This window comes from Dipodomys spectabilis, unplaced genomic scaffold, assembly GCF_019054845.1.
Source record: "Dipodomys spectabilis isolate Male_0828 unplaced genomic scaffold, ASM1905484v1 ptg000108l, whole genome shotgun sequence".
Lineage (NCBI taxonomy): Eukaryota > Metazoa > Chordata > Mammalia > Rodentia > Heteromyidae > Dipodomys > Dipodomys spectabilis.
Genome location: NW_024870785.1, coordinates 1,556,595 through 1,579,715, shown reverse-complemented (window position 1 = coordinate 1,579,715; position 23,121 = coordinate 1,556,595). Strand labels below are relative to the sequence as shown.

Below are 23,121 nucleotides of genomic sequence, written 5' to 3'. Positions count from 1 at the left end.
ATAGGGGGACTTTCTCTGATATTCAGTTATAGTCAGTGAAAAGTTGAGATCATTGAATGGCTTCTTTTGCCTTCTGACATGTTGCAAAAAGAACCTCAAAGAGGAATGACTACTAGCAAGGACTCTGGAAGAAAATTGGTTAGAGAATATTGTGTTTTCAGTAGATAGTCTGGAAAAGATGTTTACATCAATGGGGATAATGTGCATTTGTTATAAAATTTATAAAACCATCTCTTGTAGTAACTTTTCTGACATGTTCATTAAAGTGCTTTGGACAACAGTGATTTATTTTATCTCATGTCAGTTTGACATGTAACAAAGTTACATTGTGGTGAAGATTAACTAGAGCCTAAAAAAAAGTTATTTACCAGGTTTTTTTGTTGTTGTTGTTGTTGCTGTTGTTGTTTTGTCAATTGTGGGTCTTGAACTCTGGGCCTGAACACTGTCCCTGCGCTCTTCAGCTCAAGGCAAACGCTCCACCACTTTAGCCACAGCACCACTTCCGGTTTTCTGGTGGTTAATTGGAGATAAGAGTCTCACGGACGTTCCTGCCCGGGCTGGCTTTGAACTGTGATCCTCAGATCTCAGCCTCCTGAGTGGCTAGGATTATAGGCATGAGCCACCCACACCCAACTTTACTAGGTTTTTGAAGCCTGCAAAATGTTTTAGTTATTATACTGATAGCAAGATGTTTCTTTCTAAGAAGCACACATTTCTTTGAATAGATTGATTTAGTATAATAAGATCCTTTCACACTAAAACATTTAAAGATCCAGTCTAACTGTGGGTTGAGAGAAAACTAATAAAAGGTTTTTAGGTGACTTTGTATCTCTACTTCTTGCCTGGACCCAAACCAGACAGATTTATAATACTACTACTGTGAGTACCATTCTGCTGGAACCCAGTGTGTGTGTAAGAAATCTGGTGAGGCAAAATGAGATGGCTTATAATGTGGAGAACTTCCATTTTCTCTTTGATGGACTAGTTAACATGTGAAATGAAGTCTTGGGCCTGTTTGACATATATAAATCCATACACATATACGTAGGTATCAAAACATACATATGCATCTGACTTATTTTATAGTGTATTCTTTTTCTTAAGCGTGTTGTGAACATTTTCCATTCCATTAAATATTATTCTACAGTAGTATTTCTACTGTCTTCTTTGGCACACAAATACCTCCATGAAATATATGAATTCTGTAGATAGATAAAGTTAAGAGATGAAAGTATAGTATCCTAGGAAAACATGCAACAAAGACATCTATTAGGCATAATTTTTGTGTGTATATTATAAATTTTTTTGACATGCAATCCTTTTTACAATACCTTTGTATTAATGTATTTGGGAATTTATATTCTGGAGAACACACTTTGGAAAAAACTCATTTTAAAAATTATATTAATGAATGCATTTGTATTCATACTATGCTGTGATGAATCTTTAAAAATAATCTTTGTAAATATTCACAATACTTTTTCTAAAAAATAATTGAGATTAAAAAATGTATTGTTATATTTCTAAGTCCATTCATTTAATATAATATGGTCTAACATCTATTTTGAATATTTACCCATATTGATAATTTGTGAAAATATACCAAGAACATCTAAGTGTTTTCCAAAAAATACTGCTACTTACTAAGTAGTGACCTTGTGAATAACCTTGAATGATAGAAAAATATTTATGTAATAAAAATTTTAATTGAATAAACCAATCAAAATTTATTGAAAACATTACTCTTCCCTTTAAACATTGTTGCATATAGTTTTAATAATTTATATATAGTTTTATTAGTAATTAGTAGTAGACATGATTACAGCTGCTATGATCTAGACGGGATTACAGACAAATACACAGTGTTTACATATTCCATTGTATTACTGCAGAGGTCTTATAGGAAACTTTTGAGTTCTGTGCTGACTGCCCTTCAAGCTGTTCAAATCCATTTCATTTCACTCTGTTTTACTAATCCTTTCTACTTTCATTATTGCAGTGGGAACTGATGAATTGGATAGCTACATGTATCAGACAGTGGGTCACCACACCATTGACTTGTATGCAGAAGCAATGTCCCTTCCCCTCTACCGCAGGACCATAAGAGGCAAGAGCTTGGATACGGGACATGTGTACTCCAAATGTGAAGGTGATGAGGTTGAAGACCTCTATGAGCTTTTGAAACTTGTCAAGGTATGTGGAGTAACTAGTTACTTTTTTTTGGGGGGGGGGGTGTCCGGTCATGGGGTCTGAACTCTGGGCCTGGGCGCTGTCCCTGAGCTCTTCAGCTCAAGGCTAGCGCTCTACCACTTGAGCCACAGTGCCACTTCCGACTTTTTTCTTTTTGCTTATGTGGTACTGAGGAATCGAACTCAGGGCCTCATGCATGCAAGGCAAGTGCTCTACCACTGAGCCACCTTACTAGCCCCCATTTTTTTTTTTTTATTGTGAAAATACCATACAGAGGGGTTACAATTACATGGGCAAGGTAATGAGTACATTTCTTATCAAGCATTGTTGCCTCCTCCTTTGTTTCCCCTTCCCATCTCCCAGCCCCCCCACCCCGCTCCAAAGTTGTAAAATTCATTTTTCGACATAGCATCTTGTACGTCTCATTATTGCAATGGGTCCACCTGTATCCCTATTTAAACAATTAGTTTTTTCCCTCCCCCTCCACAAATTATACCAACATCAAATAAAGTGAAAGCAGAGGTTATACCGTGGGGGAGAGACATACAAAGCAACAAAGAAATCATCTTATAAATATGTTAGAAACAATTGCATGAAAGAAAAAACATTTGAATACTTGTCTTGGGGTTCATTTTTCCTAACATCAACTTATCTGACCTTTTCTGCTTGACTCAATTATTGCAAATAAGGGAAACCATGGGACCTAGGTTTCTTTGGGCCTGGCTTACTTCACTTAATTTAATTTTTTCCAAGTCTTTCCATTTCCTAACAAATGGGGCAATGTCATTCTTTCTGATGGAGACATAGAATTCCATCGTGTATATATTCCACATTTTCTTGATCCATTCATCTACTGAGGGGCATCTGGGTTGGTTCCGTATCTTAGCTATGGTAAATAAGGCTGCAATAAACATAGTTGTGCTGGTAGCTTTAGTATGGTCTTGTTTGTGACCATTTGGGTAAATGCCTAAAAGTGGGATTGCTGGGTCATAGGGGAGCTCTATGTGGAATCTTTTGAGGAACCTCCATACTACTTTCCAAAGTGATTGAACAAGTTTACACTCCCACCAACAATGCAGTAAGGTTCCCTTCTGTCCACATCCTCTCCAGCATCTGTTGTTATTAGAGTTCTTAATTATAGCCATTCTAACTGGGGTGAGGTGGTATCTCAATGTTATTTTGATTTGCATTTCTTTTATGGCTAGGGAGGTTGAGCATTTCTTCATGTGTCTATTGGCCATCCTTCTTTCCTCTTCAGAGAAGTTTCTCTTTAAGTCTTTAGCCCACTTATTTATTGGGCAGTGTTTGTTTGAGAATTTGTTGTTGGGGATTTAATTTTTTGAGTTCCAGGTATATTTTAGATATGAGACTCTTGTCCGTTGTATGGCTAGTGAAGATCTTCTCCCAATCGGTGGGCTTTCTATTGAGCTTGCTAGCTATGTCCTTTGCCATGCAGAAGCTCTGCAATTTCATGCAATCCCATTTGGTGGACTACTATTTCTAATGGAAAAGAATAGGCAGAACACAAACAACACAGTTAATATTGAAGATTGTGAAGAGAGAATAAGGCAGCATCAAAGTGGTAGCAGCTGATGGCAGGGAAGGCTGGGAGTGAGAGTAGACCTTGTGATAAGTTAGAACTAACACAATTGAGCCTGCTTAAATGTGTTGAGAGAAGCATCAGTTAGGTATTTACATTGCACATACAATTCTATAACCAACATGAACTTATTCTTGATATTATGTAGACAAAATTTAGAAGTATGGTACTCACAGACCTAGTAAGTATTCTGTTCAGTACCTGTTTACTAGTTGAGATGCTTTTATAGTGAGCAGTGACCTTACATTTTCATTGATAAACAACTATTTGAATATAGTTTCATATTTTTCTCAACTGTAAATTTTATCCAGTCAGCTATACTCAGTTCACATAAGGGTGTACTGATGAAATAGGAAATTTTAGGCCAGTATTTCCTGGATGTCTTAGACATATTTTCACAATAAGAAGATAAATAAAAAGATTTCTATTCTTTCTTCCCCCAAAGGACATTGCATCATTTGCTCATTCTTCAGAGAAGTCCAACCTTCTCAGAAGTTCATCATGAAGTAGTGTTATGAACATTTCCTACTTGCAAATCATTGCTTCATGAATGTACTTCAAAATTAGTACTAGTCAGGCTCAATACCAATTAAAGATTTTGATTTGAAATAAAACTATATAGGAATCACCTAAGTTCTTTCAAATTTGCTTGATTATAATAGTTCTTATTTTGTATTTTAGAATTTTAAAGACAGAAAAACAGTTGTTCTATAATTTACTATTCATCTACACATGCATAAGTAGATACTTTTCACCGAAAATCACCGGGAGAGTACCTGCTAATTTTAACTATTTGGTTTATCAAAGAAGAAGCTCAAATCCAAAATGTTGGTTAGTCAGAGATAAGAGTCTCGCAAACTGCCCAAGCTGGCTTGAACTGCAAACCTCAGATTTCAGACTCATGGGTTACTAGGATTACAGGTATGAATCACTGGTGCCCAACCTTGACATTAAGACTTTAATATAAACCAGTGTTACAGATTGGTGGAACTTAGAAGGAATTGAGTTGTTTAAAAATTGCAAACTTGGTAACAGGAAGCTCTGTGATAATAATAGCTCTCCAAGAAATGGAAAGATAATAAATTACTAATCTATTTAATTAAAAATAGGAAGATTAGTAGTAATTAAGAAGAAATTTCCTTTCAGTCTATGCTGTCTTTGGAGAAATGGATGCTTTGCCATTATCTTTATAGTAACCATCAGTTATGATATAAATTATTGTTAATGTTAAATCTTGACAACTTCTGCTCTAGAATTTCATACCTGGTAATTATAACTATAGTTTAAAGAGATATTATCAAGTTGTCTTGAACTAAATAGTTATTTCTTTTCCTGTGTAGAAATACTCATTTCACTATGGGATGTTTTAAGGACATAAATATCAGAGATATATTGCTTTTATGAAAGAAATTGTATGATTAGGTTTTTATAGTTCAGTCCATTTCTGAAACACTGATACAAAAATTCCAAGAGAGGTCATACATATTCTAATGAATAATTGAGTAATCATATAAAAAAACTAATCTAGAAAAGCTGTAATTTTTCAAGTTAGTCTTCACTTGTTCTTAGAAGAAGATAGAACTGCATTTTAATTATACTTTGAATATTAATGAATTATTGAATATATGTAGATTTAATTTCATGTTCAGCATTTATTTATAATACATTGCACTTTAGTGACTTTCATATGTAGGTTATTGTTTTATTTTTTATGTCTCATTTCTCCTCCAAATATTAGAACTGAGTTTTGCCTAGGAGATGTTCTAGTTTTCAGAGTCTCTAAAAGGACATTAAACAAAGTAGTTAAGTCCAAAATGTATCCTATTATTTTATTTGAAATGATTTATCTATTATGGAATCACCATGATATTGTTTAAATATATGATGTAAAACCAACATTGAATTGACTGTTTTTGTTTTTCTATGTAGAAGCTTTAACAGAATGGGCATTATAGTAAATGTTTTCAAAATAAGGGATCTATCCTTTTGGAAGTGTAATCACTATCAGTAGTAAGAATAATTTCCAGCCTGACAATTTCGTGAAATTGATGAGCAAACAGCTCTCCAAAATACTTTTGCTATCTCCACTTTAGAAAACCTGCTTATAGTAAAAATTACTTCATGACTTTCTTTTCACTTGAGATCTTGAGGTATATCTGAAGGTATTTGAAGTGAAGAAATATAAAGTGGCCGCAGGTTTGCAGGGGGCCCCAGACAATGCTAATTAAACACGCACTTAGCCTTGTTCCTGGCTCTCCAACATAACGCAGCTTGCCTCAGGCCTTGTCAAGTCCCCAAAATTGGGACATTAAACCTGGTCCATTGGCACAGTAAATGCTCTTTAAGTATTGATTCTAGGCTCAACGAAAACTCAGTGATGGAGCAGAGCAGTCAGTGTCTTGTCCAGTCCCATGATTCACCAGACCAGTATCTTGTGCATTCCCAGCTGCAACTTCACTGAGCTGTGCATAATTAGTCCTTTCAAGTGATTAGGTGAGACATGTGTAAGGAATTACATAAGGAACGGTCTGTTTAGGAATAAAATATTGGGCAGTATTTGATAGGATTATAGTTACTAAACTTACCAGAGGCCCAGGGTCTCTACCTAAAGCCTAGAAAATACAACGCCATGCTCTTAGGGTAACCGTGGATATATCAAGTCTTGAAAACCAGGTATTGTGATGTCTCCAGCTTTGTTCTTTGTCCTCTAGCTTGCTTTTGGCTACACAGCATCTTTTCTGCTTCCATATGCAATTTAGGATTTTTTTTTCTAGTTCTGTGAGATATTTTTGACTCTATATATGGGCTTGGGTAGTGCAGAGATTTAAAAAACACATTATTTTTCTAATCCATGAACATTGAAAGTTCTGTGTATGTGTGTGTGTGTGTGTGTGTGTGTGTGTGTGTTTGTGTTCCTTTTCAATTTCATCAGTGTTTGTATTTTTACTGTAGATGTCTTTTCCTTTCCAAGGTAAAATTTTTTTCCTAAAAAACTTTATGGCTATTATGAATGGGAGTTCTTTAATTATTTCTCAACAGTCTCCTCATTGGTGTGTATAAAAACGCTACTTATTTTTGTGTATTGATTTCATATCCTGCTAGTACTTGATTTTTGAATGAGTTCTATTAGGAGTCAAGTAGAATCTGTAGGGGTGCGTGCGTGCGTGCGTGCGTGTGTGTGTGTGTGTGTGTGTGTGTTGTGTGTGTGTGTGTAAGTTCTAGTAGTGAAGCAGGGTCAAAAATCACTACCCTGAAGGTTTTGCAAAAGGAATAAGAGTATAATAGGGTTATAAAGCAACCTTAAGGTCATCAGGCTGAACCTCTAAGAGTATAAGAAATGAATTAGAGAAATACAACTGTGTAGAGCCACTCAAATACCTGGTGTCAAAATACATGGCTAACTGAAAGATTATGAGGATACTACTGGGAAATAGTGGGAGAAAGGAGAAGGCACATTGAAGAACAATGGGGCATAATAACATAGTTCAGTAGTGGCAAAGAGTATGTTTAACATAGTTAGAACTTTGTTAGAGCTCCATGGCAATATTGATAATCAGAGGCAATGATCATAGCTGCTTATTGTAAATATTGTGATCTCATATTTTATATCATCCTATCTGTGTGTGCTCTCTCGCTCTCTCTCAGTAGTAATGGGTTTGAATTCAGGGCCTACATCTTGCTAGGTTGGTGTGATATTACTTTCTCAAGAAAGATAGTAAGTGAGACTCAAAGAGAAGAGAGTATAAAGTGATATAGATTAGAGAAAGAGTTGCTGGCTGATGGTTTGGATGTAGTGATGGAGGATAAGGGACAGGGATACAAAGAAAGGACTTTGTTCCTAACTTCCTCAACTGTTTCTTTTTATGTTTTGAATTTGTATCTATTACATTAGATTATTTTTGCAAGTACTTGTTATATTGTGCATGCTTGCATTATTATTTGCATGGATAGTATATCCTATCTTTTAGTCTATAATCTCAATTATATGCATAAAATATATTATCTCTATATTATATATATTATATAAGCATTAAATATCCTTCTGAAGAAGAAAAAATTTCTAGTTTGTAATTTCATTTAAATTTAAACATGTTTTATATTAAATATGTATTAGCAGTTAGTGTATTTGGCTGCTTGGTCATTGTCTAAGCTCTGTGAGGAGGACATAAGTTGAATTAATTTGAACCAGAGGGAAGGGAACATTTAAGAAAGAATTAGCCGAAAGTAATTGCAGAAATGTGGCAGCATGGAGAGGACTTAGAAAACGGTAAGTGGGCAGAATTTGATCAAGTATATTATATGCACGTGTAAACACCAGTAAGAACCCCTCTTGTATAACTATATTAGTAATTTTAATGTCCTTCTTTGTAACACTTTACAGTGGGTCTCATTGTGCCCTTTTCATACATAGACCTAATGTACTTGTATAATATCCACCTTTTGCCCTTACCTCCCCCCAACTTCCACCTGCTGTTTGTCCCTCAAAACAATCTGCCTTGCATATTATAATTATAATAATAATATTATTATTATGGCAACATTCCAAAAACCTGTTTCTGGATTATCTCACTTAACATCTCCAGTTCCATTTATTTTTCTGAAAATGGCATAATTTCATTCTTATTTATAGCTAAATAATACTCCCTGGTTTATATGTGTCACCTTTTCTTTCTCTAATTGATTGTTAGTCACCAAGCTTGGGTCCTATATACTAGCTACTGTCAATAGTGCTACTGAAAACATAAGGTGTATACTGTCCTGTTGATTTACATTCCTTTGGATATATGCCAAAACGGATATAGCAGAATCATATTGTACTTTCATAGTTTCACTTTCAGTTTCTTAAAGAACTTTCTAACTTATTCCCATAGTGGCTGGCTAAATTGATTTATTTGTATTCTTGTATTCCTGCCAACAGTACATAGGAGTTCCTTTTGGGGTTATCCTCTCTCTCTCTCTTTCTCTCTCTCTCTCTCTCTCTCTCCCGCCCCCCTCTTCCCTTCCCCCCCCCCTCTCCCCCCTCCCTCCCTCCCTCCTTTTTGGCAGTACTGGAGCTTGGTCAGGGCCTTGTATTTGCTGGGCAGGCAAGCAGTCACCCTACCACCTGAGCTGTGTACCCAGCTCTAGAATGGGACATTTAGAATTTTTTTCCCTATACTTGGTGTTTCTCACCAGAATCACACCTTTTAACTGATCCTTCTTTCGATATTAATACCATGAAAAAATATGTACACCACTCATAGTTAAGAGTATCTTTCCTTGACTTACTAAAATCTCTAATAAAACAGTGATTTAAAAAATATGTTCAGCCAGGCACTATTGGCTCACACCTGTAGTCTTAGCTACTCAGGAGGCTGAGATCTGAGGATCATGATTCAAAGCCAGCCTGGGAAGGAAAATCCATGAGACTCTTCTCTCCATTTAACCACCAAAAAAGCTGGAAGTGGAGCTGTGACTCAAGTAGTAGATAACTAGCCTTGAGCAGAAACAACTCAGGGACAGATCCCAGGCCCTTAGTTTAAATCCTGGCAACACATACACACACACACACAAACACATGGCAACACACACACACACACACACACACACACAATGTACATGTTCAGATTGTCCCATGGGATAACAGAAAGGTAAGAGACAACAGGAAAACATTATACTAGCTTAGTACTAGAGGGTTCCTCCCCTCCCCATTTATGGAAAGAATAGATTGTTTCTGTGCAATCATCTTTGCAATCCCAATTCAGATTTTTTTTTTTTTTTGGTGGGGGTTAGGAAATCCCTTCTGTAGCATATGTTGTAAAATACACTCCTGTACAGTTACTAACACTGATAAGGTCTTCAAATGTTCACACTTACTGTCTCCTTATTAAACCATATCTGTTAATGAAATCAGCATTTGGTAAAGGATGTTTGCAAACCTGTCTCCAAATAAAGATATGGGTAAGGATGTGAACAGGCATTTCAAAGAGAAATAAAAGTACAAGCTCTCTCAGTGGGAGCTTGCTATGACTTAAGCATGGTGTGCTGATAGAAACCCTATACATTGTTTGGCCTTTCTGAGGTTAGTTTGGCAGAACTCACCAGAAACCCAAAATACTCCTTTCACCAAACAGTTCCCCGTGGGGGGAAAAGCCACAGACACACTTGAAGATTTGTAAGTGATTGGCAGTCTAAACTGTGATGTCCATATACAGTGAAAAATGCTCTATGGCATTAAAAGTGAAGGTGCAGAACAGCATCCTTATGTGTTGAGAGAGGGAAACATCTTTGTAAATGCATTCGTATACATGCACATATAGAAAAACCTCTGAAGGATAACTTTCAGCCTGAATGTATGTAGTACTTGCATGTTTGGGTTTTTTTCTTTTTGTTTTCTAATGAGCATGGATTTCTTTTGATGCTTCTTTGTTAAAGACTTGACCAAAATTTAAAGACGTTTAGACTGGTATAAGAGAAAGGAAACCTGATAATCCGCAGGATGTCTGTGGTTCCTAGGTCCTTTCTGGAGGTTCAAGAGGAGCCTGTTTTTCTTTCAGAGCTGGTTTTTGAAAGCTCTGTTTGAGAGATTTTTCTTTTTTCCTGTGACAAATGTCTGTCATTTTCTAAACAAGAAAGCCTATGTCCCAGTTAGGTACATAGAGTTATTTTCACTCGCTCACAGCCTTGTTGTGTTAATACTGAATAAGCAGAGACAGCCTGGCTGGTGGTGAAAGATGGTGATCCAGCCTCAGGGCTTTTCTGGTCCCTCCTAAACCCCTGATTGCCAGGTTTTCCTAATTTCCCATTTCCAGGGCAGCACTAGCGTGACCTTGCCTGCTAAATACGATGCTCTGAATGCCCAAGATTTTCACATGCATTTGGAAATGGGCAGCCAGGCAATTGTTTACAGGACTCCAAATGAACTGTGTGCACTCACAGCAAGTTTGATAAACACACATTTCCTCCTTTTATCAGTGAGATTTCAGAATGTGAAGTATGAGTTTCCAGTTTTACTCATTCTCCTCAACCCTTTTCCTGTTTAGAAACTTAGACATACTAATTGCATGCTGATCGGTCCCTGTTTTTCATTCTGCTTACTGGTAGTTGACGGCCAGTCCCAGTACTTACCTAAGCAAGGTTGAGCAAACCTTCAAAAATAAACTGTCCATGCATTCAACTTAAAGGAGATTCATACCAAGTAATGTAATGTGAGCACTAATTAACAGTAATGACTGCTAATCACTTTGCTTTTTATACTCCTTTAGGAGCACTGCTATTATCCAATGCAGTTAAGTAAAATGCTGTGTATGAATCAACAATGCCGCGTCCTCTTAGCAGCTATTCCTCACAATCAAGCTTTGCATAAATTAGAGTTAACTAAATTCGATTTTAATATCTGTGTTTCTGCAATACTAAAGTAGCTAGTTAAAGAACCTGAATATTAAAAAGACATTACCTGATGTATTTTGCAATCATCCTCGTGGATAAAAAACAGTATTGCGAATAAATTTTCTCACCGTATGTGGTACTTTCTCATACTTATTTAAAATTGTGTGTGACTTTTCAACACTGATTCTGATACAAGCATGTATCCAGATCAATTATATGCAATAGGCTTATGTTTAATTTTTTATGAATTGTGTGTAGAGGATCTTACATATTTTTTAAATTATGTAGTCTATTTATATAAACTTGATTCATAAGATTGTACATTCAACATTCATTTAAAAAGGTTGTTTGTATGTGTAGCATATTATTAGACCATTATAAAAGCTTTCTGTTTACTTACATACATCCAGTATACCTTGCCTCAGGAAGAGACTTAAGAAAAACTCATAAATTAATAATTTAAGGAAGTATATTCTAGTAGCATTTTAGCTAAGCTAATAAGTTAAAGTCAGAGTCACTACTAAGGACTTCAACAATGCCTTACTTTTTATTTGTACTGACTTGTTAACTAGGGCTTTGTACTACTTTTGAACTACAATGACAAGTACATACCATCCATGTCCCGTTTCCTGCTTTGATTTACAAATAGGTTGACATTATTGAGGAATTTTTTAACACTTTAACAGTTCTGCAGTTTGATTTCAGAGAAGGTGCTAATCTCTCTAGAAATCTGAATGTGACAAAAAAAAAGTTGTATACTGTTTTGCTAGGGAATTTTTGAATGGATTTTATATCAGAAATCTCAATTTTATGACTATTAGTTCTTATTTACCATGTGATTTGGTGGAATGATTTCACCATGTTAATCAAGAATCTTCCTTTCATACTATTTCTAATTAGTTGGGGCCATAATATTGTAATTCTCACAACTAACCTAATTATCTTTCTGGTCCAGTAATTCAAGACTGCGTATATGCACGTGCGTGTGTGCGTGTGTGCATGCGTGTGCGAGTGTGCACATGCAGGCTGGTTTTAGAGCTTGAACTGTGGGCTTGGGCACTGTATTTTAGCTTTTTCACTCAAGGCTGGTGCTCTACTACTTGAGCCACAGCTCCACTCCCAGCTTTTGGTGGTTTGGAAATAAGAGTCTCACAGACATTCCTGTCAAGGCGACTGACTTCCAACCACAATTCTTAGATCTCAGCCTCCTGAGTTACTAGGATTACAGGCATAAACCACCACTGCCTGTTTAGGTAATGACTTTTAAGTTACTGGAGTAATTTGACTTCCCTTTCATCTTTGTATTGTTCATATTGTGAGCATTGTTAAAATTTTAATTTTTTGGTGAATGAGAAAGTGGAAAAAATTAAGTGTTGGTGTAGTAAGAAGCTTTATGTTGTATATACATCTTATTGTATACATTGCAAGCATATATACTTTTAAAAAGCTTTGGCACACTATATGTAATTGAATTTAGTTTCAAAGAATTATATAACAGGAATGATGTGAAAGAATAGAAAATATATAGAAGTTTAATTGAATGCTGTCCATATATACTTATAAATTTGTGAGCATTATATAAAACATATATTTTCTTTGGGTCATGGTACTATTTCACCATAGCTCAAAATGCATGTCTGGTGGAAAAACTTACCTTTTCTATTTTGGCTTGAGTATTTGTATGTAACAAAATTATGTTTAAAGAGTTTCAATTCCCAGGTTTTTCTTTTTCTTTTTCTCCCTCTAGTGTGTTTACTTTTATGGGAGGGTCATTGATCTGTATCTGTCATTTTACCCTCAGGGGACAAATGGAATTGGCCTTTTAGACGCAAGTATGCAAACAGGCTGCCTTCTTCCTCTTGATGGAATTGTGGGAAGATTGCACGGGTGCCACATCCATTTTCCTATTGACTTCTGGAGGTTCTGCGGTGGGCACTGCTTCCAGTGGATAAGGAGGTGCTATGACTGGTTACCTTTCTCATGAAAGCGTTACAAAGGGAAATGCAAAATGTATATGGTTCGGTGTTCTCAACCTGACAGTTGTTTTTGTTAAGTTTTCTTCCCCATTGAAGTCCGACCTAGAAAAACATACATTTTTGGCTTTTTTCCTTTATATTAAGCTTAGTAGATTTCCTGCATTTGACCTGTTGGAGAAATTACATTATAGTCTTCCTTTTTTAAGGCTTCTATTGTAAAGTTTCAAAGCTAGTGCAACAGTGCCCTCTATGGTCTGTCAGTGAACAGTAGGCCGGCAGATGCAGAGCAGACCCAGAAGAGCTGGCAGAGTATTTAAATTTTAAGTTTTGCCCAGACAAGAGGTCCCTTTTTCCTTGGTAGACATTGTTGTTTTTCACTAACAGCTTTACCTTAAACAAAGGAAACAAAAGACCATTCTGAGTTTTCATTTAGAATTATTGGCTACTACTTGTTACCTAAGTTTTATCAGACATTCATCAGGGTAATTTGAGATGGAAGGAGTCTTAACAAGTTGTACTATCCCTTCACGAAATATCTTTTTGAAGTTGAACTCCAATAAAGGTATTGAGAAATGATTTAGTTCCTTTGTACTTGTTTCTTCTATTTAATTAGAATCTGTGTGGATTGCCTACAACTTAACTTTTATTTGAAATAAGTAACCTAGCTTTATATGTGACATTATTTAAAATTTAAACCATGAGATTAATTCAAAGTATTTGTCATTCATTAGCACTGATTGAAATTTTAGATGTTCCTTCCTCTCATCTTTGGTTTACCTATTTGATTGTATGTGTGGACAGCTAAGTTTTTCATTGTAAAATACAGCTAGATATGAAGTTATCAATTGGTAAAAAAACAGTATTTTATTTAATTATGATTAGAAGAAGAGAATTTCATGGGTCAAGTGTGTTTTGCTTCTGAAAGTATTTTAATTAAAAATGTTAACCCAGCCAGGCGCCGGGGGCTCACGCCTGTTATCCTAGCTACTCAGGAGGCTGAGATCTGAGGATTACGGTTCAAAGCCAGCCTAGGCAGGAAAGTCTGTGAGACTCTTATCTCCAATAAACCACTAGAAAACCAGAAGTGGTGCTGTGGCTCAAGTGGTAGAGCACTGGCCTTGAGCTGAAGAGCCCATACATAGTTCAAGCTCCATGACCGACCAAAAAAAAAAAAATGTAAACCCAAGTCCTATTCTTCATGCACTTTATTCACAAGTAATGGTAAATCCAGACCTCTGGGCCTGCTTTCTATAAAATGTGAGTCAACTTAGCTTATCCTTTGAAATTTTGTGAAGAATTAAGAGATGATATATTATATAGTTAAATGGCAATGTTTTGGATGAGGAAATTTTAACATATGAAATTTAAAATACATTTAATGCTCTTTAGATGTAAACAATCTTATGTAGTAACTGTAGTAATTCATATGAATCTGAAATTTGCACCGCATTCTTGGTGTTGTGAAATGACAAAATTATATTGTTTACTTTTAACTCCCTCCATAGCTCCTCCCTAAACGTGTTAAAACAAGCCATCTTTGTGTACTTCACCGTAAGAACATCCACATACAAAGCAGCATTTGGCAATATGTGAAAAGTGGTCAAAAAGAACCCTTAGGGAAGAGAATGGAAGTTTTTGTTCTTTTGTACAATATTCGGTAATACTTAGGATTCTTTATTTGATAAGCGGCTTTTGCTTCCTTCACTGTCACCTGCAAAAAAAGAAAAAAGAAAACCTGATATGTAAAATAGGCGAAAGTGGATCTTATTTGGTTGAAGTGGCGATAGAAGTCTGGAGTTGCACTGAGAAAAGTTTGAAAGTCATCCTTACTGCTGCTGGCATTTTGTTTGTAGTTACCGTTCCTTTTGTTTTCTATAAGGCCTTTGTCTATGGATTTTAGCACTAAATTTACCTGGCACATAGAAGATGCTCAGTGAATGTGTGTTAAAAACAGATTTTCTTGAGAATCAGACTTTCCTTTATTGATATAGATGGTTTGAAATAGTATAAATGTAAACATGCACAAGTTTAGTAGGTCTATGTAATCATAGAGAAATTGCTCCTCCATGAACCATTTAAAACAGGCCTATTTCAAGTATAATTATTCTACTTTTTTTTTTTTTGGGGGGGGGGTCTGGTTGTGGGGCCTGAACTCTGGGCCTGGGCGCTGTCCTTCAGCTCAAGGCTAGCGCTCTACCACTTGAGCCACAGCGCCACTTCCGGCTTTTTTCTTTTTGCTTATGTGGTGCTGAGGAATCGAACCCAGGGCCTCAGGCATGCAAGGCAAGCGCTCTACCACTGAGCCACCTTCCCAGCCCCCAAGTATAATTATTCTAATTTTAATTGAACAAACTTTTAGTTACAAATAGTAGGAAATGAATAACAAAATATTGAGAATTTATCTTCAAGTTGATGGTTAAAAACTATTGCACAGAGATGGGTTTTGCTGAAGATTTGGATATTTCCAATGACTGAAAGAATAATACTACACAAAGAACTTCGGGGTTGAAATTTTTCAACAATCAGTTCTTATAAACTTTTTGTGTTTCTTTTTCTTATAAACTTTAATATTTAGTTGCTATTTAGTAACTTCAGATTTAATATAACAAACCAAATTTTCAGTTTATCATTTAAGTTAGAATTGAGAACCACAGAAGTATCAGTTTTTAACATTATAAAGAAGGAACTAGTATTTTAAACTGATGCAGTGCAAATGAACAAGAACTTAATAAACAAAATATAATAGCTATTTTTAAATAATGACCAGTTTCAGTAAGAAGCATGTTTAAAATTAAATTCTGGCTTATAGGGCTGACAAGATGCTGTCTCCTGAAAAATAATGGCAAAGGTATTTTTTTCCTTTGAAGTGAGAGTACCAAATTAAGAATCTGCTTAATTAAAATAGTGATAAATGTAGATTACATTACCGAAGACAGTGAAATACAGCTGCTCTCTCTAGTGAGAGCCTGCATAATTTACTGGGCTGTACAACGAAGCCGCGCAATAGTACTGCACACTGTTACCAGGAACATCCTGTTTACTCTTCATACATTTCTTTTCTTAATTAAAATGTCAGTGATAATTTTATAGCAGTCTTCCAAAAACTCCTTCTCAAATGTTTTCAAGGTGGTAGAAATGAGCAGCGAAATCATTACTGCTGCTGAATGAAACAGATTACATCGGAGGAAAATGCAGCATGTTATTTTGTATTAATTCAGTTTTCCCTATTATGAGTTAGTATTGAGTTAGGTTGTTTTGTGCACGTGAATCTTGCCTTGTGTGAGGGAGATGTGACAAAATCTTTGGGCATAATTTTATTTTAAAATCCTTTGGAGATGCAGCAAGATTTGGGTGGGTCCAGAAGTGGGTGCACTTACAGGTAAAGGTGCGGGTGTGTATACTGTGGGGACACCCCAGATCTGCGGGTGGTCTTCCCTCCTCAGCTCCATCATTGATTTGCGATGAGTGACAACACTGCACATGAGTGAGTGAAAGAAAGGAAATTGTCTGGAGATCAGAAAAGTGGTTGATAATCCCTCATGGGTCATGCAGTTTACTTTTGTTTAATGAGCCCAGTGAATACTTTCATAACTAAATGTATTTAAAACATCTTAAATTTAACAAGAAATGTTAGTAGATTATTTTGTTGGTTCCCTTCAGAGGTAAATAATGACCCTAGGATTAGACTTTTATTTTTGGTGCCCCAACTTGGTATGATCATGGCTTTCATACTTGGAAAATTTGCAGTAAGACTCTATCAAAGAATTACTATGAGCATCTGATGGGACAGCCTGGTAGGAAGGAAGCATTACCAGGAATGGTACTCCATTGCTATGTTGTTACATTGTTTGAACTACAGGCAAGTGAGGGTATATTGCTACATTGTTACTGTTTTATATATATATATAATATGTGTGTGTGTATATGTATATATGTGTGTGTGTATACACACACACACACACACAGTGAGGTACTAGAGCTTTGCTTTTACTTAAGATAATTGTTATCAGTCATGGTGTATCTTGTTAGTTGGTTCTTAAATTATTTGTGCGCTCCTCCTTTTGTATTATATGATGAAAATTATTTTGCTCCTTGTTTTGTCTTTTTCTTTTTCATACTTCATATATCAACTGCTTTGGTACTGGTGAATAATAGTCTCATACCTTGTGCATTTTAGTATCTGCTTTGAGTTAGCTCTAGCTTGATACAAGCTAGAATTAACTGAATAGTTTGTGAGTCTTCTTAGTGACCATTAAAAACTTTTTGAGTAGGAAAACTTTTAGTCTGAAAAATAACACATTGCCTGGATTTTCAAAAGTAAAATGAGAACACAGTATGAGAAAGAACTTTCTAAGATGATTTTGTTCTGCATGCTTTTTTTCCTTTGAGCTTCAGTAAAATGACATTGAAAAAAGTCACATGCTTGAATAACCATTATTTATAATATTCACATATGCTGCATAAATTTAAATGTTAATATCTTGTTATTGGGGAGGAGTTGTTTTGTTTTGCTTTCCGGTGATAGAGTTACAGCTTGGTAGGTTTGTTCTTCCTCTTGCTGTGTTCTGGCCACTTTTCTAAGAGCTGGAGGTGCAGTGGTAAAGGCATAGACGTATACGATTAAAACACTGAGATTTAAGGCAGTAAGTTGCTGGTATGAACTAATGAAAATAATTATTGGTGAAAAATTGTTTGCTCTTTTAAAATACCACACATTTTTTACAGATTTGTCTCATTTTTTTTATGGCTTGCTGTTTTATCTTTCTGTATCCGGCCAGTGTAACTGAACATTACTGTCTGTGCCTGTTTGTTAGAATTATGCTGAGGATTTTTCGTTCACCTTACAATTTTGTGTAATATCTTGAAATAAATGCCTTTGTAATGCCTTTGTGAGTTGATTCCTAACCATTTCAGAAGTCTTCAGGATTCTTCCAAAGATTCATTGAGTTTCTTTCTCCTGGCTGCCTCAAGAGTTACATATCAAGGTGATTTGCAGCCTTCCACCCAGGTAACATGGTGTAACCACAAAGTGATCACATGACCTAACGCTAAATTGAAGTCAGATTTCCAGTTCTCTGTATTCTGAGGTTATGGATTAGAAACTTAGTTACTCTAAAAAATAATTGCTTTTAAAAATCAGATCCCCTACTTCTGAAGTATCATCTCATTTAGTTCAGATATTCTTTAGAGTTGTCATGGACTATATCCTAACAAAGAATAGGTAACATTTTACAAACTTTATTTTTAGGCCAATATCAGCAGACCTTGTTTTCAGATGCAGTTCTTGAGCATTTATACTTAGGTAGAAATTTTTGTTTTTAGTTTCTAGTCGTTTCATTTGTCTTCCACACTATTTTGCATAGATTTCGTCTCAGATTGTTACTTGTGTGTGCTTTAGAAAAAGCACTATATACTAGGTCAAGTTAATTTTGTTTGTGAAAATTTTTCATAGTTATAATTTGCCAAACCTTACTTTTGTGCTTTAAGGTTAATTGATAATTACTGAATCCCCACTGTATAAAAAAGTCACTACTTAATGCTCACTAAATTTACCATTTTATATAACAAATTGGCTGAATCTTATGTATTTATTGATTTGGAGTCAATTCAGCCATCTGCAATGGAAAAGGGCATGGTTACAAAGAATTTACAACAACACAAAAGGACTTTTATAGAAAGTTAAGGGGAAAATGTTAATTACTGTTATGAACTAGCATAGTGACTAAAATATTGTCTTACAAGAAACTATAGCTTATAAATTTAACCGATATCTGAGTGCAGTGTTCATCTTCTCAACAAGTTAAACTATGTCTTAACTGTGTTTGGGAAAAGGGAACAGACTGTAAACTTTGTAGAAAACAAAATGAGGATATAGATAGGTAGATAGATTAGAGATAGATACATACATAGATACATACATATAAAGTAAAGTATATTTTCTTTTGATTTAATGGTAACTGGCTTCTTAAATCACAACAGACTTCCTAAGAAGTGTTTACAATTTATTTTTTGAATTATTCACCACAGTTATTTCGGATGTTCATATAGTATTAGAAAATATTCTTGGTTTCTTTGTCGTGCTATTAGATTCTAATAGAGATGACATTTTTGCATTCATTTATTTTAATTTTTGACCTTTTATTTTTAATACATTTTTATTGTAAAAATACTGAACACAGAGGGGTTACAGTTACATGAGCAAGGTAATGAGTACATTTCCTGTCAAGCATTATTACCTCCTCCTTTGTTGATCTTTTAACACAACTCTTTTCCACCTCTGGTAGTCTGAAGAGAATGAGACTCAGTAGAATAGTTTCATTGTAGCCTTCTGTGGGGATATCCTTGTTTTTCATGCCTTCTTCCTATTATTATCACCTAAATTCTTTCCTGATTTTCCACGATACTTAGAATGGTTTGCGCGTGCATGCACACGCACAAACGCATGCCTACATGCATCCTGAGGCTTGAACTCAAAGCCTTGGTGCTGTTCCTGAGCTTTTGTGGTCAAGCCTAGTGCTCTACCACTTTGAACCACAGCTCCATTTCTGGGTTTTGTGTTTTGTGTTTTTTGTTTTTTTGATGGGGGTAGATATTTGGAGATAAGCTTCTCAGTCTTTTCCTGTCTGGGCTGGCTTTGAACCTTGATCCTCAGCTCTGATCCTCCTGAGTAGCTAAGATTACAGATGTGAGCCACTGATACCCAGCTACATTTTTTAAATTAAACAAAATTCATAAACACATAAAAAAGTATGAAGCTAGTACTCAGAATTTAATCAGATTAATAGTATAATATAGCTGAATATGTATACATAATACACACCATAAAATACTTGTGTGTATTTGTATATAACTTTATACATTGCATTTTAATTTAAAATATCAGGAACAATTCACTCTGCCATTAAAAACCTCTTCATGAACCTAATTTAATGACCACTTAATATTTCATCATGTGGCTGTATAATAATTTCCCTAATGATTCCCTAATTTTATAAATTAGGTTGATATCACTTTTACTATAAATAATAGCGCATAATATTGGTACATAAATTATTGTCGTTTAAAAAATTGATTCCCTGGGAAATATTTCTAGCCATATAATTAATATAAAGTCTATAATCTCTAGGCCCATTGATACACTTTGCATAGCTTATTTCCTTATTACTTTACCCAATTATGCACTTATTATTTACATTTTAAAATTCTAAGTCTCTAGTGTATGTGAAATCTTAAACTTGGAATTCTGTTTTTATAGTTCCTGGCATTTGATGAAAACAAGGTGGCAATAACACTCTGCTTGTTTCTGACCACATTTTGGTCTTGGAGAAAAACCAAAGAGATAGTGCATTAGGGCAACTTAGTCATGTAATTCAAAGCATAAGATTATATTCTTCATTATTTTGAGAGAATTTTTAGAGCTTTAATGTTTCTTTATTTGATTGATGACCATTTTCAAATTGGAGTATTAATTTAGTTTGCTGTATACTCAAAAGATGCCACATAGATAAACACAGATACAAATACAGACACAGATAATGATGTTTTTAAGCTGTAATAGCTGTGACATTAATTGTAACTTACTTCTGCAATAGATTTCATTTTCCAGCTCCCACCAAGTAGTAACAAGTGATTTACTTTCTAATAGCATTAGTTTAAGTTTTACAGCACTTAGAAATGATTTCTAATTTTCTCTTAATAAATAAATGATAACAGAATGTTGATTGCAATCATTTGGGTCGTATGTGTTTTATAGCAAATGTGTACAATTTTAGTTATACTTCACTCTGCATATGTTTTCAACTGCTTGTTTAAACCATTTTAGGTCACTATATATCCCACTGGAGATATTTGTGTTTTTCATGATTTTTTTGTCAACCTATAATATTGTCAATTCTACCATGGCATCCAAAACAAAGGAGCAGACCAAAACTATAGTGCTATTATTTTTTAATTGAGTGCTAACAGCAAGAATAAAATAGTTATTTTATAATAATTATTACTAAATGATCTTTCGTCTTAGGAAAACAGTATCATTGCACCTTCTTGATTTTATAACTTTTATCGTTAGTTCTCTTTGTTTTTATTTATTCATTTAATTTTTTGTTGTTTATGGGGCTTGAACTCATGGCCTGAACACTGTCCCTGAGCATTTTTGCTCAAGGCAAGGGCTCTACCACTTTGAGCCTAGAACCACTTCTGGTTTTCTGGTGGTTAATTGGAGATAAGAGTCTCAAGGACTTTCCTTCCAGGGCTTGGTTTGAACTGCGGCCCTCAGGTCTCAGCCTCCTGAGTAGCTAGAATTTCAGGCATGAGTCACAGGCTTCTGTTTATTTTCTGATAACTAAATCTTTCCAAGCTTTCTTGTCCTTTGAAATTAAAGAACAAGGCTTGTGTGACATCTTTTAAACATCATCTCTTCCATGATGTGACTGTGCCGTTACTATACTGCTGGGGTTGTGAAAGTGGGAGTGTTAGTGACGTGTTCCTGGCTGTTCTCTAAGCTGTGGGTTCTTACTTTGTATCTTCTGCTCTTCAACTGGAAACACACACTACCTTGTGTGGTTCCATTCTCCCCTGTTCTTTTTCCTCTCATGCTGATTGTGTGTCTCCTTTTGTTCTTTTCCCTTTCCTTTCTCACATGTATGTGTGCATGAACATATGCATATATTAATGAATTTCTAAGTGTAAAACCAAAAATTCCAGAATCTGGATTTCCTTAAAGTTTCTTTGGTTTCTGTTTTATTATTGAAGTTATGGTCATCAGTATTTACCATTTTTTATGATCATGGATGGTTCTCTTCTGTATTGTTTTCTGTCTCACAGTGAAGAATGAACAGTGAAACCTGATACAGTCTTAGAGAGTCTTAAACTTCATTATGCAGTCACATCATCCAGGGATCTTATTAAAAGTTCTGATTCCGTGGGTGGATCCTGATAGTTTTTAAATGCTTAGCCAGGTGATACTTGTCTGGGACTGCGTTTGAATAGTCAGATTTAAGACTCAGAGCATCATTCATTTATTAAGAATATTTAGGTTTAAAAAATCAGTTTTCTCTCTACAGTGATTTTGAAGATCATATTTCCTTTTAAAATCTTATTTGCCATTTTCTTCTCTGTTTGTATTTGTTTTTTTTTAGCCATTTTTTATCCATAGTTGTTTAAAAGATCTTTGATTATTTGGTATCAGTGATGATGACATTAATTGATTTTTATTTTTTGTAAAAATAAAACTGAAAGCTTGGGAGAGTTAGGAGTGAAGGTGAAGGATGGGGATAGTGTAGGGAATTGAGAGCAGGATGAAGATTCAGGTAAATCTGAGAACTAGGCCATGACATAGAAATCCTTGATTCTTTCTCATTTCTGTAGCTATTACTAGAATGACTATATTCAATACGGTTGAAATTGTCCATTGAAAGCGAGAAGTCACCCAATACATACACAATATATTATTTTTCTAAATAAGGTATCTTTCGTGTCTTTTAAAGAAAGAAATTCACACAATTTCCTGTTCAGACGCTTACAGCAATGCATGAGTTCTAGAAAGGGCATGGTAATTAGAGGATGGGATCATTTCATCAAAGGGCCAAGTTCTACAGGTTGTCCGTTATTTACAGTCTAACACTCAGATGCGACCATCATCAAAACAATTGTACCTTTAAGGTAAAGCTCAAAACTGATGAGGAGGGGCTGGGAAAGTGGCTCAGTGGTAGAGCGCTTGCCTTGCATGCATGAGGTCCTGGGTTTGATTCCTCAGCACCACATAAGCAAAAAGAAAAAAAGCCGGAAGTGGCGCTGTGGCTCAAGTGGTAGAGCGGTAGCTTTGAGCTGAAGAGCTGAGGGACAGCGCCCAGGCCCAGAGTTCAATCCCCACGACCGGACCCCCCCCCCCCCCCCAAAAAAAAAACTGATGAGGAAAAGTGGTCAGATCACCTAGGATGACTGATAGCTGAGGTGGCAGTTAAAGTCCTGTGCCTTAAACTCAAAGAA

At 35.4% G+C, this 23,121-nt stretch overlaps 1 protein-coding gene across 1 annotated transcript in view; it reads left to right on the top strand.

The window, feature by feature from the left end:
• The window catches only part of Dph6 (diphthamine biosynthesis 6), an 85,973-nt gene that overhangs the window by 5,067 nt on the left and 57,785 nt on the right, over positions 1-23,121 (top strand). The window contains exon 3 of the mRNA XM_042687742.1: positions 2,000-2,193. Coding sequence (XP_042543676.1) covers positions 2,000-2,193 — 194 coding nt within the window. The remainder of the gene's footprint in view (positions 1-1,999; positions 2,194-23,121) is intronic.